The sequence below is a fragment of the Gekko japonicus genome, unplaced genomic scaffold (assembly GCF_001447785.1).
Source record: "Gekko japonicus isolate JY-2015 unplaced genomic scaffold, Gekko_japonicus_V1.1 scaffold10, whole genome shotgun sequence".
Lineage (NCBI taxonomy): Eukaryota > Metazoa > Chordata > Lepidosauria > Squamata > Gekkonidae > Gekko > Gekko japonicus.
In genome coordinates this window covers 2,579,618-2,598,572 of record NW_015167526.1, presented here as the reverse complement: position 1 = coordinate 2,598,572, position 18,955 = coordinate 2,579,618, and the positions used below count along the sequence as shown (strand labels likewise).

At 50.1% G+C, this 18,955-nt stretch overlaps 1 protein-coding gene across 1 annotated transcript in view; it reads right to left on the bottom strand.

Moving 5' to 3' along the window:
• Nucleotides 1–3,137: 3,137 nt before the first annotated feature.
• Nucleotides 3,138–18,955, bottom strand: part of TMEM116 (transmembrane protein 116) — an 85,329-nt gene continuing 69,511 nt past the window's right edge. Inside the window, 5 exon segments of the mRNA XM_015413247.1 lie at nucleotides 3,138–3,527; nucleotides 3,529–3,560; nucleotides 6,627–6,703; nucleotides 10,358–10,502; nucleotides 12,499–12,628. Of these exon segments, the coding sequence (XP_015268733.1) occupies nucleotides 3,362–3,527; nucleotides 3,529–3,560; nucleotides 6,627–6,703; nucleotides 10,358–10,502; nucleotides 12,499–12,628 (550 nt within the window). The 3' untranslated portion in view covers nucleotides 3,138–3,361.

Below are 18,955 nucleotides of genomic sequence, written 5' to 3'. Positions count from 1 at the left end.
TATGCATCACTGTACACTTATCAACATTCAACTCCCTTGGCCATGTTGCTGCTCACTCACCCAATTTAGAGAGATCCTCTTATAAGTCTTGTCTTCACAATTTGCCTTGTTTCATACTGTCTGGAATAATTTTGTGTCATCTGCGCACTTGGCCACTATGTGGCTTGCTTCCAGTTTCATATCATTTATGAACAGATTAAATAGGACGAGTCCCACTAGTGACCCTTGTAGGACCCCGGGGCTTACGTCCCTCCATTGAGAGAACTGTCCATTTGCTCCCACTCTCTAAAGGAGGAGGATGGGATTTATACCCCACCCTTTGCTACCCAAAGGAGTCTCAGAGCAGCTTACAACCCCTTTCCCTTCCCCACAAGAGACACCCTGTGAGGTAGGTAGGGCTGAGAGAGCTCTCTTGAGAACTGCTCTTGAGAGAACGGCTCTGAGAGAACTTGTAACTGACCCAAGGTCACACCAGCAGCTGCATGTGGAGAAGTGGGGACTCAAACCCAGTTCTCCAAGATTAGAGTCCGTGTTCCTAACCGCTACACCAAACTGGCTCTCTGACTGTGGACTGTACTACTAGTATGTATTATTGGTTGCTGTATGTTTTAGCTTGCCCTCACACCATTGCTTTTTTACTTACCTAATACCATTTCTTGCAATGTTTAACATGTCATGTTTAATATTAATGCCTGGTCCTGTTTACTTTATTAAATGTCTCCTCACCCTAGTGATTGCACTGACTTACACTATACGATCAGCCTTCAGTCTCAGTGTTAAAAGCGGATTATAAATAACATTTAAAAATTTAACCAGTTTTTAATCCCATGACTGCTGAATTTACCCAACAGACTTTTGGAAGTCCAAGTACATAATGCCTACCAGATCGCCCTTTTCCACCTGCTTGTGGACTCACAAAGTCCTGAGGCAGGACTTCCCTTTGCAGAAGCCAGGCTGACGTTCCTTTAGCAGGCTTCTTCCTCAATGTCCTTATTAATTCTCTCTCTAATAACAGCTTCTACTAATTTACCCAAGACAGATGTTAGGCTAACTGCTCCCGGCTTCCCATTGGACCACTTCTTACAAACTGGTGTGACATTTGCTACTGTCCAGTCAAGACTGCATCACAAATCCCTCTACTTAAAAAACAAAATTGGGGGGGGTGGGGGAGGAAAGGCTGTATTATTTGTGTTCTTACGGCCTTATTCAAAGTAATTGCCACAGTGTTTTTGATTATTATTTTTTTGCAGCTTCATTTCAAATATATTCGAGAATAGGCCTTTAAACCTTGCTGAGAATCTTGGTCCCTGTGAATGAAATCTCTTACCGCTCTCTCACATACCCCTCCCCCCCCGCTTGTGGGGCACCTTGTACGTAGGCGCTCCAAGGAAGAGTTGTTGATTGGCACACAAGGTCCACGCAAATTCCAGCAGGTAGAGATTTTGTAACTTTCAGAGGATGCCTAACCAAAAATCAGCTGGAAACTGATGCAAGCAGTAGCCAACACAGGTTAAGTCTGCGTCACAGTATTCATAATTATCAGTATATAGCTTGGTGGCACAAATGTTTGTACAAGAGGAGCCAGATTTCCTTGGAACCAGCCTGGAGAGACTTAAATGCATTAGTAAAAAGATGGATCCTGGGTTGAAGGGCTGTGGCTCAGCGGAAGAGCCTCTGTGTGGCATGCAGGAGGTCCCAGGTTCAATCCCCGGCATCTCCAGTTAAAAGGACCTCTGCCTGAGATCTTGGAGAGCTTTTAAGCAGGGCTAAGGCTCAGTGGCAGAGCATCTGCTTGACATGCAGAAGGTCCCAGGTTCAATCCCCGGCATCCCCAGTTAAAAGGACCAGGCCGTAGGTGATGGGAAAGACCTCTGCCTGAGATCTTGGAGAGCTTTAAAGCAGGGCTGTGGCTCAGTGGCAGAGCCTCTGCTTGGCATGCAGGAGGTCCCAGGTTCAATCCCCGGCATCTCCAGTTAAAAGGGTCAGGCCGTAGGTGATGTGAAAGACCTCAGCCTGAGACCCGGGAGAGCTGTAAAGGAGGGGCTGTGGCTCAGCGGAAGAGCCTCTGCTTGGCATGCAGGAGGCCCCAGGTTCAATCCCCGGCATCTCCAGTTAGAAAGGACCAGGTTGGGGGTGAGGTCAAAGACCTCCATCTGCCAGTCTGAGTAGAGATTACCAACCTCGATGGACCAGTGATCTGGTTCATTATTGTTGGATATTTCAAGCAGGTTCATTTATTATGGCAGGCCTGGCTCAGAAACAGAGCCTCTGATTGGCATGCAGAAAGTCCCGGATTCAATCCCTGGCACCTCCAGTTAAAAGGATTAGATAGTAAGTGACGTGAAGGACCTCCGCCTGAGACCCTGGAGTACGGCGGCCAGTCTGTGTAGACAAGATTGACCTTGACGGACCGAGAAGGCAGGTTGATGCGTTTATCTCTTCCCTCCTTCCTTCTAGCTAGGAGGGGAAGAGATCTATAGTCTGTCCTCCCGAGCCATGCTCCAGAGTTATATCCTCAAAGGTGTTCGGTGTTGCTTGCACCCTTGGTATTAAGGTAGAGGAAGCTCACTGACAACTATGCATTCGTCTGTTTTACTGGTAATAGGAAATGATATGATATTCAGCCTTTGCTGAGGTCAAAAAAAGCTCCCCCAATCCCCCAGGTTGTCAGGAAAGTGCTCAGTGGCCTGGCGGTTCCTAGACAGATTCACACCGGGGAATTATTATAGGATTAAAAGAGACTGCAATATTTTTTTATCAAATAAATAACGACTGTTGATTAACAAAAACAGAAAGAGAGAGGAGAAGAAGAAGAGTTGGTTTTTATACCTCACCCTTCGCTACCCAAAGGCGTCTCGGAGCGGCTTACAATCAACTTCCCTTCCTCTCCCCACAACAGGCACCCTGTGCGATAGGCGGGGCTGAGAGAGCTCTCTCGAGAACGGCTCTTGAGAGAACAGCTCTGAGTGAACCGTGACTGACCCAGGGTCACCCAGCTGGCTACACGTGGAGGAGTGGGGAACAGAACCCGGTTCTCCAGATTAGAGTCCGCCGCTCTTAACCACTACACCGAACTGGAAAGAGGGAGAAACAGTTCATCTCCATCCTGACCCAGTTTCGAAGCGTCGATGGTCTGGCTGGAGGACCGACTGTCAACCCCACGTCACGCCTCCGCTTCTTGCAGCGCCTCCTGGTGGCCCGCTTCAGCATCACCCATGCACCAACTCAGGGCCACTGGGGGACAGAGCCAGGTGGCAACAGCCCACGGCAAGGAGGAGAGCAGGGGCCGAGGGTTACAGCAGCAGCAGCAGGAGGAGCGGGCCGGAGAGACTTGGCGGTTCGGTTCCAAAGTGTCTTTTGCTTATAACCCCGTGGATGGGGACGTGGGGGATGTGGCCGCATCTCGGGTGTTGACGGGGTGCGTGCTGGCGTAGAACCTCTTCTGGGAGCGCAGCAGCGGCGTCTGCGTGTCGACGTCTCTGCAGGCTTTGCGTTTCATGCAGCGGAACATGTGCTGGGTCCAGCCTTTCAAGCAGGCCCGGGGAGGAGGCCGTGTGGGCCTGGGGGAGGGGAAGCACAGAACAGAGTGAGCGGCTGGGTTGGGGGGAGTGGGGGGCTTCAAGGGGGGCGTCAGGCCACAGAGTCCACCTTCCCGAGTGGCCGTACTCTCCAGGGGAATGGATCTCTCTCGCCTGGAGGTCAGTTGTGATCGCAGGAGATCTCCAGCCGCCACCTGGAGGTTGGTAATGCTAGAGCTGAATGGGTCACGTGTGAACTGCTGCAACATTTGGAGGCCCCGACCCGGAGAGGCCAGGCAAGCCCGGAGCTGTTTTCTGTTGCCCCAGAAGGTCGGGTTGGAATTAAACCAGAAGAGTTTTCGGCTAAACATTAGGAAGAACCTCCTGACAGTTAACAGGCTTCCTCGGGAGGCGGTGGGCTCCCCTTCTTGGGAGGTTTTCAAGCAGAGGCTCGATGGGCCATCTGACAGCAATGCGGATTCTGTGAACTCAGGCAGATCGTGAGAAGGGAGGGCAGGAAGGGTTGCCTCAGTGCTTAGTTCTCGTGGCCCTTTCTGACACGCCCAGGGAAATGCTGGTTGCCACTTTGGGGTCAGGAAGGCATTTTCCTCCAGGCCAGTTTGGTCAGGGATCCCGGAAGGGTTTTTTTTTTGCCATCTTCTGGGAATTGAAGAGGGGTCACTGGCGGGGGTGTGTGTGAATTTGTGAATTTCCTGCATTGTGCAGGGGACTTGGACTGGGGGTCCCTTCCAACTCTATGATTCTATGATCTTCTCAGATCTTGGACGCTAAGCAGGGCCGACCCTGGCAAGTAACTGGAAGGGAGACATCCAAAGGAATAGCAGGGCTCAGGATGCAGAGACGGGCAATCAAGCTGTCTCTCTGAAACGTCCAAACTCCACTAGGGGTCGCTAGAAGTCATCATGACTTTCACCCGCAGGCATGCATGCAAGCACAGACACAGACAAAACACCATTTGGGGGGGGGGGGTGATACCAGCTGTCCCTACCCCTTCAGTTAACTAGAACGACTTGTATTTGAAAAAGACTCTTGGCATTCTGTACATGGAAGTTCAATACAAGAACTCCGTTCTAACCCGACTACTCAGCAATTTCATGGAGTGCCTACCACTCCACGAAATTGCTGAGTAGTCGGGTTAGAACGGATACAAGGAAATCCTTCTTCACCCAAAGAGGGATAAACACATGGAATTCACTGCCACAGGTGGTGGTGGCGGCTACAAGCATGGACAGCGTCAAGAGGGAATTGGATAAGCCTATGGAGCAGAGGTCCATCAGTGGCTATTAGCCAGAAGGGATAGATAGGAACTCTCGGTCTGGGGCAAGGGATGCTCTGTATTCTTGGCGCTTGGGGGGGGGGCAACAGTGGGAGGGTTTCTGGAGTTCTGGCCCCACTGCTGGACCTCCTGAGGGCCCCTGGTATTTCTGGCCCCTATGTGAACCAGGGTGTTGGACTGGATGGGCCACAGGCCTGATCCAACATTGGCTTCTCTTATGTTCTTATGTCTGGGGCAAGGGATGCTCTGCATTCTTGGTACTTGGGGGGGACAACAGTGGGAGGGCTTCTACTGTCCTGGCCCCACTGCTGGAGTTCCTGATGGCACCTGCTATTTTTGGCCACTGTGTGACAGAGTGTTGGACTAGATGGGCCATTACCTGGTATTTCTGGCCACTGTGTGACACAGAGTGTTGGACTGGATGGGCCTTTGGCCTGATCCAACATTGGCGTCTCTTATGTTCTTATGTTAACGCATGGAATTCCCTGCCACAGGAGGTGGCGGCGGCTACAAGCATGGACGGCTTTAAGAGGGAGTTAGATAAGCATATGGAGCAGAGGTCCATCAGTGGCTATGAGCCACAAGGCATAGATAGGAACTCTTGGTCTGGGGCAAGGGAAGCTCTGTATTCTTGGTGCTCGGGGGGGGGGGGAGCAACAGTGGGAGGGCTTCTGGTGTCCTGGCCCCACTGCTGGACCTCCCGATGGAACCTGGTATTTTTGGCCATTGTGTGACACAGAGTGTTGGACTGGATGGGCCATTGGCCTGATCCAACATTGGCTTCTCTGAAGTTCTTACGTTAAGCTGATACATCACAAATTTTGAAACCTGTTTTGTTTTTAAACCCTTCGGTGAGGCAAACCAGGGCTGCCCTTGGAGGGGTGTGTGCTGCGACCCCACTGGTTCTGTTCTGCCCAAGAATGGCCATGTGACCACACAGCATCTTCGCTGCCAAGCTAGGAGATCACAAGCCGGGAGCGCTCACTTGTACATGAGCTGTGCATCAGGTGGCGGTATGTCCTAATCCTATTTCATCACAAGTCTCAAACTTTAATGAAGCCACAAAGCAACCTTTGGGGGCAGATCAAGATGGGTAGCTGTGTTAGTCGACTGGTAGCAGGAGAAAAGAGCAAGAGTCCAGGAGCTCCTTAAAGACCACCAAATTTTGTGGCAGCTTTCGTGAGTCACGGCTCACCTCTTCAGTATCTGAAAAATACCAAAGAAGCAAGCGGTGACTCATGAAAGCTCCTGCCCTACCACACATTTTGGTGGACTTTACAGTGCTGCGGTGGCTCAAGTGGTTAAGATGCTGAACTGCAGGCTGTGGAAGGTCTGTAGTTCAGCAGTTCGAGACCCGGGTGCTGCATGACGGAGTGAGCTCCCATCTCTAGTTCCAGCTCCTGCCAACCTAGCAGTTCGAAAGCAAGAAATTGCAAGTAGATAAATAGGTACCTCCTTTGGTGGGAAGGTAACAGCGTTCCGTGCGCCTTGGTGTTTAGTCATGCCGGCCACATGACCACGGAAATGTCTTCGGACAGCGCTGGCTCTTCGGCTTTGAAACGGAGATCAGCACCACAACCCTAGAGTCGGACTCGACTGGCTTTCGAGCAAGGGAACCTTCACCTTTACCTTAATGTGCTCCTGGACTCTTGCTCTTTTCTCCTGCTTTGGGGGCAGTTCCTGGATGTGGGGAACAAAACTCTCAGGATCGCTGCTGTCCCACGAAGCTTACGTGAATGAAAAGAGTCAAATAAATTCATTTAAAGACTTTAGCCCTGAGGTGTATCTGTGTATTACTGCATAATACTTACCTCTAAAACATTAAGAGCCATATATAGGCTGTTTGTGTTTTCCAAATTGGTCAGTTTGACTATTCCAAGGATAAAGGCTGTGGAAAGAAGAAGAAGGGGGGGGGGACACAGGGGAGAGTTTAAAAATATATTTCTCTGGCTCTCCCGACTTGCTGGAAAATCAGTCAATCAATCTTTATTTGCTATGCTGATAGATCACTACCCAAGGGAGTCTCAGAGCGGCTTACAAACTCCTTTCCCTTCCCCTCCCCACAACAGACACCCTGTGAGGTGGGTGGGGCTGAGAGAGCTCTTGACAGAAACTGCTCTTTTTCAAGAACAGCTCTGAGAGAACTATGGCTTGCCCAAGGTCATCCAGCAGCTGCGAGTGGAGGAGTGGGGAATCAAACCCGGTTCTCCCAGATTAGAGTCTGCACACCACTACATCAAACTGGCTGTATAAAATTCACCAAGTCTGCCTGGAAAATTTGATGAGATTAGACAAAAGACAATGCAATCTGAAGGGCCATCCCATATATTCCTGCCCGGGTCCTGAGATCACAGGGAGAGGCCCTCCTGATTTTCCCACCCAACGCAGAAGCTCATGCAGTGGGTACATGACAGAGGGCCTTTCTGGTGGTAGCCCCACGATTATGGAACGACCTGTCCAGAGAGGTGTGCTTGGCCCCTAACTTTTGATCTTTAGGAGACAGCTGAAGGCAGTTTTATTCATGATGGCAACTGAATAGTTCTCTCCTTATCTGACTCGGAAAAAGTCACCCTATTGGCATAATGGGTCTAGGGTTGCCAAGTCCATCTTCCACCCCCAGTGGGGGACTTTGGGGGCGTTCCTGGAGGAGGCAGGGCATCCCTGACGTGATGACGTCACGTTGGGGGCGTCCGCGGCCCCCCCGCCGCCTGTGCGCAGGATCTCCAGAAACGGCGGTTCCCTGCACTTAGAGGAGCCGGCATTTCCCTTTTAAATGCAGGAGCCGGCGTTTCCCCTTTAAGAACAGCCACGTTTCCCTTTTTATAGCTCGAAGCTGGCATTTCCCTGCAAGCTTGCGGAGATGGGGCTTGGGAGGAAACACGGGTTCCACACACTTAAAGGGAGAGAGATGGGTGGCTGTGGGTGTTGGGGGCGGGGCTTCCACCGCTGGCCATCTGGCTGGCAGCGGGTAGAACCCCCCCAAAAACGGGGGACCCCTGGCAAACCGGGGGGGTTTGGCAACCCTAAACGGGCCATGAGATAAACAATGCTTGGAAATAAGTGAGGAGACCTTGCCCAAGTAGATTAACAGAAAAGTAAATCAATGAAAATGTCAACTTGAATGTAAGACTGAATGTAAGGTTCCTCTATAGGATTTGTTCCTGAGGAAAGACGCGGAGGCCTGAAACACTTAGATATCCAGGAAAAGTGTTGGAAAGAGAGACACAGATTGATTGAATTTGGAGCAGACTGCTCTTGAGAATACAAGACTGTTAGAGGGATATAGACTGTCTGGAGCAGACTGCTATGTGAAATCTTACTGACCTTTGCATTTTTTCTATGACGGAATTAGTGGCTGTTTTTTATTGCCAACTAAATGATGTTGTGGCTTTACTCTAGTCTCTTTTGTTATTGTATTGTTCTGTGGGCATCTAGCACGCATCTGTATATTTTTTCATACCAAACTGATTAGTTCTGCCTACCGGCCGTCTTAAATTATTGATTTTGACTTGTGTTTTTTTTATGTATTCTTTGGCATTTTATCATTTACTTTGTAAGTTGCCTTCGGCTCCCATTGGGTAGAAACATGGCTAATAAATGTTTTAATAAATTAATAAATGCAAGTGCATGGTCCATTGTTTCAACTAGCTCCAATTCGCAGGGGCAAACACACTGAGAATAAGAGATGCCTGTATATCTCCCTTCCAAAAGAGGTGACGGCAAGGAATTAAAGTGGGCCACGGTGAACTAGAGAGTCTCACTTGCTGAAACATGGCTCGTGATCAGTGTTCCCTCTAAGCGGAGTCAGTGTGAGCTAGCTCACAGTTGTTTAGCCTCTGGCTCACACATTTTTGTCTTGGCTCAGGAAGGATGGTTCCAGAGCAAACTAATTTGGCAGGAGCCAAATTAATGCCAGCAGCTCACCAAGTAAAATTTTTGCTCACAAGACTCCACAGCTTAGAGGGAGCACTGCTCGTGATATCCCATGCTTCTGTGCAACCCATTTAAAACAACAGATATGTTTCTAACCCTCAGGAAGGTAAAGACATGCTTTCTTTCCCTCCACTCATAGCTCCCCCACACACACTTCGCTCCCTTCATGAATCTGTAGGTTTTAAGATCCTGTCAGCAAGGGCTTCCTATTTTAAACTTACTATTGTATGGTCTTAAGGAGGTCTAGGGAGTTTTATACAAAACGAAGATAAAGGGCTTTTTCATATTCTCATTTTCTTCATGTTTGCGTTTCTGGTGCTTCTGGGGTCCCCCCCCCCCGGTTCCGCATGTTTTTTCTTTCCTTTAGTGGTCGATTCAACATTATATCGGTCTACGTCCCTGTAGATTTAAACTACAGTTTTTTATGCTGGACATAAATTGACATAATATCAAATCGACCACTAGAGGGTGAAAAATACATGCAGAACAGGGGAGGAAACCCAAAATCTTTGTAATCAGGCAGTTGAATGGTTTATATCAGGGGTGTCAAACATGCGGCCCAGGGGCCAGATCAGGCCAGCGGAGGGCTTTTCTCAGGCCCGCAGTGGAAGTGGCTGTCTTCTCCTTTTTCTTCCAGTTCTGCTGCTGCTGCGTCATCGTAGGTTGGCAGCTTACAGATGCACACCTGAACAGCATACTCAAGGTTGCATCAGCACAGACATTTTGATGCAACAATTTTGAGCAAGAGGTGTCAGTTATCAGATACTGTTAAATAAACAAAATATTGCAAGAGTGCTAATGGTTTAAGGATGTTTTAAAGTAAAAAAAAAACCCTTTGTGTTTGTGTCCTTTATAAAGTTTGTATCTCCGCTACCTGGCATTATATTTTATGACACACATGGCCCGGCCCAACAAGGCCTCATTTATGTCAGAATCCGGCCCTCATAACAAATGAGTTCGACACCCTTGGTTTATATGATAGTTTCAGTATGAAATATTAAAGCTGTTTTCTTCTGTATGACTCTTATCACAACAAACGGTTATGTTAAAGTTATATACAAATTTCTTGAGGTTATTCATGGTTTATCATATAACCGATAAAATTGATAAGATAGGATAAATAGGTTAACATATTATGAGAAAATAGTAGAATGTTGAGCAGGTTGTTATAGTGGGTTTTAAAGTTATTACATCATATAATATTCCTAAAAATTCAAGTATATAGATCAAGGATTGTCCATTATATTTGCAAAAAATGCCCTTTATACTATGTAATTTTACCTTTTATTCTTTTCCCTTACCGCTTTTCTTTATTCTGTATTTCCTCAAAAAGTTCAAAAGAAATCTTTTTTCTTAAAAAAAGGGAAAAAGCTCCAAAACAACAGCAACACCCAAGCGAGGAAAATGAGATTGTGGGAAAGTGCAAAGAACACACATGTTTCCATCTAGCACAGAGGAAAAGGACTAAGCAGGACTTCCCCTCTGAATAAATCATGCAAAAGAAGCCAGATACAGGCTTTAGTTGGTCCAATTCATCCAAGATGCAGAATTTGACACACACACTGGTTCCAGCATTCCCCCCCCCCCACAGAGCTCCGGCATGACTTACCTGGGCCCCAGCAGCAGAAAAACACTATGGGGTACAGAACCACGCGCTGCTCGACCATCTTGATCATTGCCCACTGCTGATCGCCCAAGTAACCTGTCGAGTTGACAGATCTCTTGTACAAACCTCTGGCTTGGATAAGCAGGACCTACAATGTGTTGGGGGGGACGGGGGGGGACAAAGAGTAGTTGTCAAAACATGTCCCCGGACAGCCTCAGCAGTGGTATTGTGGTGTGGTGGACTGGGGCGTCCAACTTGGAAAGGGGAGTTCTGAGTTCAGATCCCTGATCAGCTAAGCAGCTTTCTGGCTGACATCACAACCCCCCCCCCAACTTATCTGAGAAGGTTGTTACAAAGACAACCAGGATAAACCCAGGGCTGGCCAGACCACTAGGCAAACCGAGGCAACTGCCTAGCTCTCCAGAATTCAAGGGATGCTAAAAAGGCAAGCACAGCCTCCTCTGCTGTCTTTGAAGGGAAGCCTGGTGTTAAATGGCTTCTAAAATTTCCCTATCTGTTGACTTTGGTCTTCTGTAGAAGAGAAGAAGAAGAAGAGGGGATTGGATTTATACCGCGCCCTTCACTACTCAAAGGTGTCTCAGAGCGGCTTACAAACTCCTCTCCCTTCCTCTCCCCGCAATAGACACCCTGTGAGGAAGGTGGGGCTGAGAGAGCTCTGACAGAAACTGCTCTTTTTTTCAAGAACAACTGTGAGAGAACTATGACTTGCCCAAGGTCATCCAGCCAGGTGCAAGTGGAGGAGTGGGGAATCAAACCCGGTTCTCCCAGATTAGAGTCTGCGCACTTAACCACTACACCAAACTGGCTCTCTGTAGCAGCCATGATGAAACATGGAGGGCTTCTGAAGAGCTTACTGATTTTTATTTTACATTGTTCATTTTGAATGCCCACTAATTCATTCTAGACTTCTCATTTTTCTCTCTATTGAATTGGAATAGTCATAATTCATGTAGGGTGCCAAAAATCTTGGGCCATTCCTCCGGGGTGCTTAGGGTTGCCAACTTCCAGGTGGCACCTGGAGATCTCCTGGTAATACAATTAATCTTCAGATGACCAAGATCAGTTCCCCTTGAGAAAATGGCTGCTTTGGAGGGTGGACTCTATGCTATTATCCCCTGCTGAGGTCCCTCCCCTACCCAAACCCCGCCCTCCCCAGGCTCTGCCCTCCGAATCTCCAGGTACTTCCCAACCCAGAGCTGGCAACCCTGGTGTATACTGCCCTCAGCTCCTTAGAGGAAGGACAGTGGACAAAAATGTAATAAGGTTTATGATGTCTGGTATGATAAAGAGACTTCTCCCCCGTCAGCCCCAGTCACGGTTGCAGCCACCTAGGTTGGAGAAGAAACATTCTCAGATTGCAGTACTGCCTCTGATACTGCAATACCGAAACACCATTTCAGATTTCTGTAGCTGAGGTTAGTGGGGTGCATGTGTAGCCAGGATGGAGCCAGTGGGGTATCACCCCACACACATTACTGTTTTGCCCCAGATAAGAGGGTTTTTTAAAAGATTATAATTTTTTTGACACAACAACTTCTATTTAAAGAATGAGACTTTTTTTTTCTTTTAGAACCGTGACTCCACAGGTCCGAGAGGAATCCGTGGTGGCTGCCACCCCTCCAGTGATCTTGCTCCCAGTTCCACCCAGCTGACCCACACAAGATCCCACATCAGATGGTGCCATCCTTACTTGCTACAATCTTATTACTGGGTAGTAAAGGTAAAGGTTTCCCACGGTTGAAAGCTAGTCGAATCCAACTCTAGGGGGCGGTGCTCATCTCCATTTCTGAGCTGAAGAGCCAGCGCTGTCCGAAGATGTTTCCGTGGTCATGTGGCCGGCATGACTAAATGCCGAGGCGCACGGAATGCTGTTACCTTCCCACCAAAGTGGTATCTATTAATCTACTTGCAATCTCTTACTTTCGAACTGCTAGGTGGGCAGAAGCTGGAGTCAGAGATGGGAGCTCACTCTGTCACGCCGCACTCGGGTCTCGAACTGCCGAGCTACAGACCTTCCGGGCTGCAGCTCAGCGTCTTAACCACTGAACCATTGTGGCCCCTTTATTACTGGGAGCACCACTCAAAAAAACAAAACAAAACCCAAAGTGTGTCCCATCTCTTACCAGGATGGCGATGAAGCTGGCCAAAGAGAAGAGGAGGAAGACTCCAATGCTGTAGAAATAGATCACCGAGCAGGTGAATTGCTGGTGACTGGCGGAGAACAGGTGTGTCTCTGTGTGCATCAGCAGGCACCTGGAGTCCAAGAAGAGGGAAAGGGGGGAGGCGGTGGGCAAGGCCATTTGGACTATGTGAAATCTCAGACGCCGGGCAAACCAGAAGGGGACTGACTGGAATACAGGCCTTAATGTTAGGCTGGGGGGAGGCAGGCAGAATGTAGGTAAGTATTTAGCTCATGGTGATATTTTATTTATTTATTTATATTTATTTATTTATTCAATTTCTAGGCCACCCTCCCCACGAACGGGCTCAGGGCAGCTAGCGTCAGGGCATGCATGCCGGTACATAAAAAGAGGATAAAAACAAATAGAACAGAATAAAAACAAATGATTTTCTGGCTCAGGTGCTTGGACACCAACCCGGGCCCTCTCTGATGGCACAGCTCTGGCCTGGCAACTCCCCCCAGCCCCAATTCCTGAAAGAAAGGAATCTGCCCCGTTTGGTATCCTGCCCGGCCAATAGTAAAGCCCCCAAAGCTCCAACCAGAAGGCGCTCCCTGGTGTCCCACCCACACCCAGAGAGGGGACCGTTCTGGAAGTCTGGGTGACTTCTTGCCTTCTGCCAATGCAGCCTCCAAGCAGGAAGAAGAAGAAGAAGAAGAAGAAGAAGAAGAAGAAGAAGAAGAAGAAGAAGATGATGAAGAAGATGATGATGATGATGATGATGATGATGATGATGATGATGATGATGATGATATTGGATTTATACCCTGCCCTTCACTTGGAGTCCCAGAGCGGCTTACAGACTCCTTTCCCTTCCCCTCCCCACAACAGACACCCTGTGAGGTGGGTGAGGCTGAGAGAACTCTTGACGGAAACTGCTCTTTTTCAAGAACAGCTCTGAGGGAACTTGTAAGTGACCCAAGGTCACCCAGCGGCTGCACGTGGAGGAGTGGGGAATCAAACCCGGTTCTCCCAGATTAGAGTCCGCACACTTAACCACGACACCAAACTGGCTCTTAGATGGGCAGGGCTTCTCCTCAGCTACCCACTTGGTTTCTCCACCCATGCTTACTTATTTATTTACTTTGTTTAGACCCCCCCCTTCTCCCCCATGGAGACCCGAAGTGGCTTACAACATTCTCTTCTCCTCACAAGAACCTTGGGAGGGAGGTGAGGCTGAGAGTGTGTGACTGGCCCAAGGTCACCCAGCAAGCTCCCATGGCAGAGTGGGAGATTCAAACCCGGGCTTCCCAGGCCCTGCTCCCATACCATAACCACTACGCCATGCTTCTTGTGCAGGAATCAAATGGCCAAATGGAACGGGGGTCTGTGTTTGGACCAAGCTGAGATCAGACAGTGGAATCCACTGGGATGGATTTTTGGTAACGCAGATCTCTCAGGAAGCGGTTAGTTGGCAATGTCAGCCTGAGAGCTAGGATCTTCCTTCTTAGATTTAAAATGGGATTTCTCAGGGAGCAGAATTCAAGACCACATTCTGTGTTCTCGTTACTCCCATTTCCGGATGTGTCTCGGGCAACGCTGTGGCTTCAGATTCTCAACAAGGGAGGTGGCGTTTACTCCATAGGAAGCCAACACAGGTGAGGGCTGAAACCAACACCAGATGAATGCCACACACACACCTTTCACCCACAAAGACAGCCCGACACAGATGCAGACATGGATATTGTTAGATCGCGCTAACAAAGGACTCGTAGAGTGATTCAGCAAGTGATTCAGCTTTATTTGAAGTAACGAACAAGCACTAACTCAGTAAGAAACCAGAACAGAAAACAGTGGGAGCTTATGCTCCTTTTAAACATAACCGGGCTAATGTAGCCACGCCTATTTACAAATAACAACCAATGAGATTGCTAGAATAAAGACCAATGGGAGTCTTTCCCTCCTAGGGAATGGTATCGTTCTGATTGGTCGCTGTTACGAAGCGACCAATAGGAAGTTCGCTCAGAGGAGCCCTGGTCTGGCTCGAAGCTTAACAGGGGAGTCCTATGAGGTGATTCATGTAATCATTTCAATACATTACAATTCCTCCCCCCTAAGTTAAGCCATTATCCCAATTGTTTTATTATTTACAAACATGCAATCAGCCTTTGTACATCAGTTATTCCAACAGTATTTACACTCATAGTCCTTCAGATAAGTCGGCATTTGCCGCGAACGCTGGGACCTGCGGAGCGGTGCAGGCACCACGGGCAGACAAGGTTGTGGGTCAGAATGGGGTTCACTACAGCCTGGATCAGGCACAGACTCGACTGGGATTTCAGCCCCGCACACAGGGTTCTGCCCTGACTCGGGGACAGTACCGGGCCTTTCGGTACTCACCGCCTGCTCTGGGGGTGTCCACTCGACATCAGGGGATTCAGCCGTCGGAGAGTCAGCGCTGTCCCTAGCCCAACGTCTCCTTAACTGATCTATGTGGCGCCGCCATATTCGACCGTCAGCTAACTGCACCACATACATTCGAGTACCCACAGAGTCGGATATAACCCCAGGAAGCCATAAGTGCCCGTTTGCATAATTTCGTGCGAAAACCTTGTCCCCTTTTTCAAACATGCGCACCTTCGGTTGCGCCGTGGTACGCTCGGATTGCTCTTCAGTGAGGTCTGGGTGCATTCGGTTCAAACGGGTCGTGAGTCTCCGCCCCATTAACAATTCGGCCGGACTACGGCCTGTAGCACTACAGGGGGTGGTGTGCTGCAGCAAAAGAAAGGAGCCCAGCCTCTGGCTCCAGTCCCCTTCGTCCATTTTACCCAGGGCCTCTTTGGCCGTCCTGACCATCCGTTCGGCTTGGCCATTAGATGCCGGATGGAAAGGGGCCGAAGTCATTTGGCGTATGCCATTACTCGTGAGGAAGAGCCTAAATTCCTCAGACACAAATTGAGGCCCGTTGTCACTGACGATGACGTCAGGCAACCCGTGGGTGGCAAAAAGTCGGCGGAGCGCATGGATCACAGCAAGTGATGTGGTCGATTTCATATGCACGACCTCCAGCCATTTGGACATAGCGTCCACCACAATTAGGAACATTTGCCCTTGGAGAGGGCCAGCAAAATCTATATGCAATCTGGCCCAGGGTTTACCAGATGACTCCCAGCCTTGGGGTGTAGCTTGTGGGGGATCGGGTCTGACTTGCTGGCATTTGGGACACCCTCGTACCCATTCTTCGATCTCTTTGTCCAGCCCCGGCCACCAGACATACCCTCTGGCCAACGCTTTGGTGTGTACCATACCGGGGTGACCCTCGTGCAGCGACTCTAACACTCTCGTCCTGAGTTTGTCAGGAACCACCACCCTGTTCCCCCATAATACACAGCCCTTAGAAATGGATAGTTCATTTTGACGGCTTTTGTAAGGGCCGAACTCCGGTTCAACGCTTCCAACCGGCCACCCCCTCCAAACCCAGTTTAATACTCGGGACAGCACGCTATCCTTGGCCGTGTGTGCTGCAATGTCCCTGGATGATACCGGGGGTCGAGGAAGCTCCTCAATTGCCAAGACCTCACAGGCGGGGGCAGGGTCTGCGCCAATGTCCGGCACCGGGCACCGGCTGAGGGCATCCGCATGCCCAATCGCTTTCCCAGGCCGGTGCTCTAAGTCAAAATCATAAGCCTGCAAAAATATCGCCCATCTAAGCATGCGTGGGGACATGATGTTTGGCAATTGCTTATCGGGCGCAAAAATCCCCAGTAGCGGCTTGTGGTCAGTGACCAGCAAAAATCGTCTGCCAAAAATAAAATCATGGAACTTTTTGACAGCCGCTACCAACGCCAGACCCTCCTTGTCTATCTGGGCATAGTTCCGCTCTGCCGCAGATAGTGATCTAGAATAAAAAGCGATAGGCGCTTCGCTCCCATCAGGCATCAGATGGCTTAAAACTGCGCCTACTCCAAAAGGTGAAGCGTCAGCAGCTAACACCAGGAGCTTGTGTTCATCATAATGCGTGAGTACGGCATTAGATGTCAGCAGCTCCTTGACTCCCACAAAAGCCTTTTCCTCGGCCTGCCCCCACTTCCATTTTGCCTCCTTGTGCAAAAGCGCGTGCAAAGGGGCCGCCACTGATGCCTTATGCGGTAAAAACGCATGATAAAAATTCAGGAGTCCTAAAAAGGATTGGAGCTCCTTCTTACTCACCGGCCTGGGGGCGTTTTGGATTGCAGATACCTTCTCATCCGTGGGGTGGACTCCCTCTGCGTCAATGCGAAACCCCAGGAAGTCCACACTTTCCACCCCGAGCGTGCATTTTGAGCGCTTAACTCTGAGACCGGCATTTTGAAAACGCCTGAGGACCTCTTTAACCCGGTCCAGTAGTTCCTGTTCAGACCCGCCCGCAATCAGCACGTCGTCAAAATAGGGCACTGTGCCAGGTACCCCCCTTAGTAGACGTTCCATGAGGCCCTGAAAAATCCCAGGTGCTACGTTGACCCCGAATTGCAGCCTGTTCACTTTAAAAGCCCCTTGGTGGGTTACAATTGTTTGGGCCTCGGCAGCCTCCGGGGTGACAGGCAACTGCTGGTATGCCTGGGCCAGGTCAAATTTGGCGAAAATCTTGCCACCCCCCAGGGAAGCCAAAATGTGGCTTATTACCGGGACCGGGTACGAATGTTGCTGCAGCGCCTTGTTAATCGTACATTTGTAATCGGCGCATAGTCGTATGGACCCATCTGATTTGACAGGGGTTACGATCGGGGTCTCCCATTTGCTGTATGGTACTGGCTCTAAAACCCCTTGCTCAACTAGTTTGTCAATCTCTTTTTCCACCTTATGTTTGAGAGACACAGGTACTTTCCGATACTTCAACCTAATAGGTTTGACTGACGGATCTAAGTCAAACGCAACCGGGGGGCCCTTGTACCTCCCCAACCCTTCGGCAAATACATCAGGGAACAGGTCGTACAGCATGCCCCATTTATTTTCAGACATCCTGTTAATCCCAGAAATACCAATGCCCAATGGCTCAAACCAATCTAACCCTAGCAGGTTAACCCGGTCTCCCTCTGCAATCAGGAATGACAGTTTAACACATTTCCCCTTATACTCAACAGTAACAGAGTCCCGTCCGGCCAAGGGAATTCGGTTGCCCTGGAAGTCGGACACTCTGGTTCCCGCAGGCTGGAGCCGCCGCCGGCTTCGGTTCGGGAACAACTGGCGCCAGGACGCGGCAGAAATCACCGTCACGGACGATCCTGAGTCCACCTCCATTGTACAGGGTCGGCCGTCGAGGAGTGGAGTCACGGTGATCTTGCCCTGGCTGCTGGTGCGATTTACGGCCGATGCGCTCGACAAGGTCGCCGTCAACTGGCAGCTTGCTTCCGATGCTGAGGAACGGGTCTTGCCTTGGGTGCTGACTGGAGTGCCCCTCTGCGCTGACCGGTTGTTAGTTGAGGGATCCTTCTTCGCTGATCTGCAGACTCTGGCCAGATGACCACGCCGCCCACACGCTCTGCAGTCGACATCACGAGCCCAACAGGAGTCGCGCTGGTGTTTCCCGCCACAACCGGAGCAAGGCTTGACGTTGGTAGTCTTCGCTGGGGTCCGCTTGCCTCGAACCGCGTTGACGTCATCATCCGCGTCTTCGCCCTCGCTGTCTCGTTGAGCGTGTATACTGGGCTCTGCCACCCGCTGGCGGACCTCCTTCGTGGACTTCTCCGCTGCTTCCGCGGCCACGGCCTCTTCGTAGGCCACTGCCCAGGTCAGGGTGGTGCGGGCGAACAGCCTCTGTTGCAGCCTTTCATCTTTGAGACCGCAGACGAGACGGTCTCTGAGGGCTTCCTCCACGTTGTGGAAATTACATGGCCGTGCGGCTTTGCGAAGGGCCGCCACGAAATCTGCGATGGTCTCGCCTCCGGCCTGGTTCCGCTTGTAAAAAGCGTGCCGGCAGGCGATCTCCGACGGTTGTGGAGAATAGTGAGCCTTAAGCTTCTCCGTGATGTCAGCGTAGGTGACAGTCTTTATATCAGTTGGGGCCACCAACGACCTGGCTATGTCGAAGGTCCCCTTCCCGCAGGAACTCAGGAGGCATGCTCGTTTCTTCGCCTCATCGGTGATGTCGTGGGTTTCCAGATGGAACTCGAACCTGGATAGGTAGGAGTCCCAGTCTTCTGAGGAGGGTTCGAAGCACTCGAACTTCTGGCTTCCAGCCATCGTGGGAGACTTGGGCACCGGAGCTGGTGGCGCCTCCGCCGGATCGGCTGCTGTGCTCTGCCCGCTTTCTTCCGAGTCCGAAGTGTGGATGTCCGCAGGGCTGCCTACCTGCTCTAACATCCCACCTTCGTCGCCAATTGTTAGATCGCGCTAACAAAGGACTCTTAGAGTGATTCAGCAAGTGATTCAGCTTTATTGGAAGTAACGAGCAAGCACTAACTCAGTAAGAAACCAGAACAGA